Source organism: Cibotium barometz, chromosome 31 (assembly GCF_041138505.1).
Source record: "Cibotium barometz isolate CiBa-2024 chromosome 31, ASM4113850v1, whole genome shotgun sequence".
NCBI classification, from domain to species: domain Eukaryota; kingdom Viridiplantae; phylum Streptophyta; class Polypodiopsida; order Cyatheales; family Cibotiaceae; genus Cibotium; species Cibotium barometz.
Window position 1 is genome coordinate 10247644 of NC_141076.1, and position 3543 is coordinate 10251186.

The 3543-nt window shown below is 40.6% G+C and overlaps 1 protein-coding gene across 1 annotated transcript; it reads right to left on the reverse strand.

The window, feature by feature from the left end:
* Positions 1-543: 543 nt before the first annotated feature.
* On the reverse strand, positions 544-3087 carry LOC147620499 (UV-B-induced protein At3g17800, chloroplastic-like). The gene is made up of 4 exons (XM_086824721.1): positions 2955-3087; positions 2415-2591; positions 1613-1899; positions 544-1521 (listed from the first exon to the last, which is right to left on the reverse strand). Exons 2-4 carry the CDS (start codon positions 2556-2558, stop codon positions 675-677), a joined length of 1278 nt encoding a protein of 425 aa, XP_086680847.1. The 5' UTR covers positions 2559-2591; positions 2955-3087; the 3' UTR covers positions 544-674.
* Positions 3088-3543: the final 456 nt, after the last annotated feature.

Here is a 3543-nt window from a genome sequence, read left to right on the forward strand (position 1 = left end):
ATTCAACATTTTGTCTATAGTTTTTCGATTTTACTATTTATTTGGTTACTAAGAATAAGAAAAATCCCCTCATACATAAACACACATATATATACATACGTACATATACATATATACAAATGTGTATAAATATATATGTATACATATGTATGTATATATGTGTACACATACTTATATACCTATATATGTATATACATATTTGTGTATATACGTATATATGTGTGTGGATACATATACATATATATGTATATGTGGATACATATACCTATATATGTATACGTGTATAACACATACATATGTGTGTGTGTGTGTGTGTGTGTGTGTGTGTATACATATATACATACATACATATATATATATATTTATGTATACATATATATATACATGTATGTATGTATGTATACAAGGAGTCTTCACAAGAGTCTTCGCAAGGAGAGAGATGCAGCAGCTTCAGGGTGTATACTACTCTGCATCTACAAATGCTATCTTCAAAGTACCCCTATAACGTACAACTTGAACTCTGTTCAATAAATCATCAAGAAGTGCGGAAAGAGACCATATCAGGATTGGATTTTATGATTACCAATATTCTCCAAAATATATTTTACACACTGTAGGCCATGATGAAAGGAAGGTTAAGTTGAATTAACTAAAATATTTATATGATGTGAAAATTAAGGTGCCACAATGTGGTAATGGGTGTCAACATAGGTTTCAACATCCCAAAGGAGGCTTCCAAAAGCAACTGCTTCTAAGACTAATCTCCGAAGCCCTGAGAAGCCGAGCGTAATGACCTCATCTTTGACCATTGCCACAGTCCCTTCTCGCGTAATTTGGATCTCTGGTTTTCCAAAAAGAGCTTCAGTGTGTCTCTCAATAACACTCACACTCTCCTTTGACCTCACTGTAGCATACCTCTGCAAAGTTTCAGTGTCCAATGACATCACATAAGCCCTTAGGCGACCGGATGTCGCAACCCTTCGACCAGCTCTACCCGTGCCCACATCTTCTTTTGATTCACCCCTTACCACTATTGCTGTAACAGCAGGCACTACCTCAGCAACCAGCTCGTTGTGTTGGTGGTCAGTTTCACTTTCTTGTTCATGCATCTGTTCTACCTCAATCAACCTGTTCGGAAGAACATTCACAGTCTTCTCCAATTGAAACCTTTTGTCCACCCTCCTTAGAAAGTATCCGTAAACTGCAGAAGCTGCATACACACGGCCCATGCGCAGCTTGCTGATCTGAGCCATAGCATTTTGATCAATAGAATCTGATGCACCTCTTCCTCCCAGAACAAGGGCCAAGTGTTCCCGTATCAACTCATACGCTTCATCTGAATGCACCAACTCCAGCTCCTTGTCCTGGTCAGGCCATGCGTCCACTCTTTGGTTTTTTGGGCAGGATGACATCTGTGGGACCAAGGAGATTCCGGCCTCAACAAATCTTTGAGAGATGAGTGCGTACATGATATCTTCCAGAGATTTGCGTCTTTCTCGAGCTCTAAGTTCAGCGATGCGCCTGTTTGGATCCACAATAGATTTTATATACAGGATAAGTTTAAAAAATGCATCCGAGCAATGGTTAATACAGCACAGACAAGTGAACTTACTTGTGAAGGACCAGTTCAGTACCCACTGTGTTAGACTGCTCTTGACTAGTAGCTGCATCTCTGGCTTCTGCTAGTGTTTCTAGCTGTTGTTCAGCAGCAGCAGACACAAGGTGAGGGTGACTCTGCAGTAATTCAGTAAGAAACTGTCCACTTGGCGATTGTGGAAGTAATGGTGCAACAGGCGTCGTGCTAGCACTTGCTGTCATGTCGGCCTTTATGACACATTTTCTTTGACCCCTGTTTCCTACTAAAGAACTCTCCTGCCACCTTCTTTTGTAAAATAAGTTCTGGCAAAACATATCCATGTTAATTCTTGACACCTATCGATAAGCATACAGAATCATGTCTATGAACGTATGTATAATTTAGCATGTATGACCATGGATGGATATGTATGTAAGCAATCACGTACATATATGTATATGTAAGTATGTGTATACACACATACACACACATAATAGAATCATGATTATATATGGTAAAATACATTCACAAGACATACATACAGACACATGATAGAATGGGTATGTGACATGTACAAATACACACCATGCATGCATATAAATCCATGGTTCATAAATGGGCAAATATATATGTTTCTGTAAGTATTTTCATATACATAAGCATGCGTAGAAACACGTAATAGAAAGGAACCTTGTACATCTGCACACACAAACCATAAATGCATACAAACACATAATAGAAAGCATCAAGTATAAGTACATACACACCATACATGCACATGGATCATATATGCAAAGCATGACAATTCCAGCCAACGCCCCATGGGTGCAATTCGTACTTTTCCATGTAGACCCTGGTTCCTTGGTGACCAGAAGCCGCAGGATGGAGCCGCCTGTCTCGCTCCATGTGGAAGCCGAGAAACTGACCCCACTGTGGCAGCATTTAAGCCCGAGGAGCTGCCAACAGCTAGAGCCCCTTGCATTCTTCAGCCCAGAACTCACGCGGCTTTAGCACACTGAAACCAGCACACATAAACCTCACTTGGAGAAAAAAAAACAGTAAATGTTGACCGCCAGGGCTTCCTTTACATTGCAGATTAAGTGATTGCAACGCCAGTAAGAAAACCTCAAACGAATTTATCAACCATAACCTAATCCAGAAAGCTTCACAGAAAAAAGGTGCCTATTCTTATCTCTCTAATTAAAAGATAGAGTCCACTAATCAGAATGAGAAACTCAGCTTTTGCCCAGTTAAGATGCAGCCCAAATGTGAGAAACTCCACTGGATCTAATTACAGAATTTACAGAGGAAATCAACCCCTAACCAGAAGACATGAAGCATTATCTACGAAGGTTGAGAAGGATAGAAAGGTACAAACCTGACTTACGAAGAGGCAAAGGATTGCAGAAGAAGAGGAGGAAGGAGAGGGATTCTCTCTCTCTATCCCTGCGCACCCGCACTCTCCACACGATGATGAAAAGAGGAGCATCATATAGAGATGAGATGCGTATGTAAAGAGCCAAAAGGGGGCCATGTGGAAACAGTACCACATGTAACAAGCTCATTGTCCCCACCTTAGCTTAACCTAAAGTATATCCACACAGCCTATCCCATTCCTTTTTGGAGGAAAACATACAGCCTAAACTTTTTGTCCCTTTAGGAGGCCAGCCCAAGTATGCGAAGCCCAATTTGGGGCCACTCCTTTGAAAAAACCCCAGTATGAAAAGTCCCATTTAGGGGCTCTCAAACGGGAGCCAAGTAGTTAACTCACTTCTCACCCTATCTAACAGATGTGTTTTGTTCCTTTAGGAGGCTAGCCCAAAGCTCAATTTGGAGCCACTACTTTGAAAAGTATGAAAAGTCCCATTTAGGGGCTCTCAAACTGGAGTGAAATCTTCTGCCAAGTAGTTAACTCACTTCTCACCCTATCTAACAGATGTGAATTCTAACCCACACTTATAGGGAAA

Coding starts and splice junctions, on each gene's coding strand:
- LOC147620499 (XM_086824721.1), bottom strand. CDS start 2,558: ATGCAAGGGGCTCTAGCTGTTGGCAGCTCCTCGGGCTTAAATGCTGCC. Junction 1,900..2,414: donor ACCAGGGTCTACATGGAAAA/GTACGAATTGCA, acceptor ATGTTTTGCCAG/AACTTATTTTACAAAAGAAG. Junction 1,522..1,612: donor ACTGAACTGGTCCTTCACAA/GTAAGTTCACTT, acceptor GGATCCAAACAG/GCGCATCGCTGAACTTAGAG.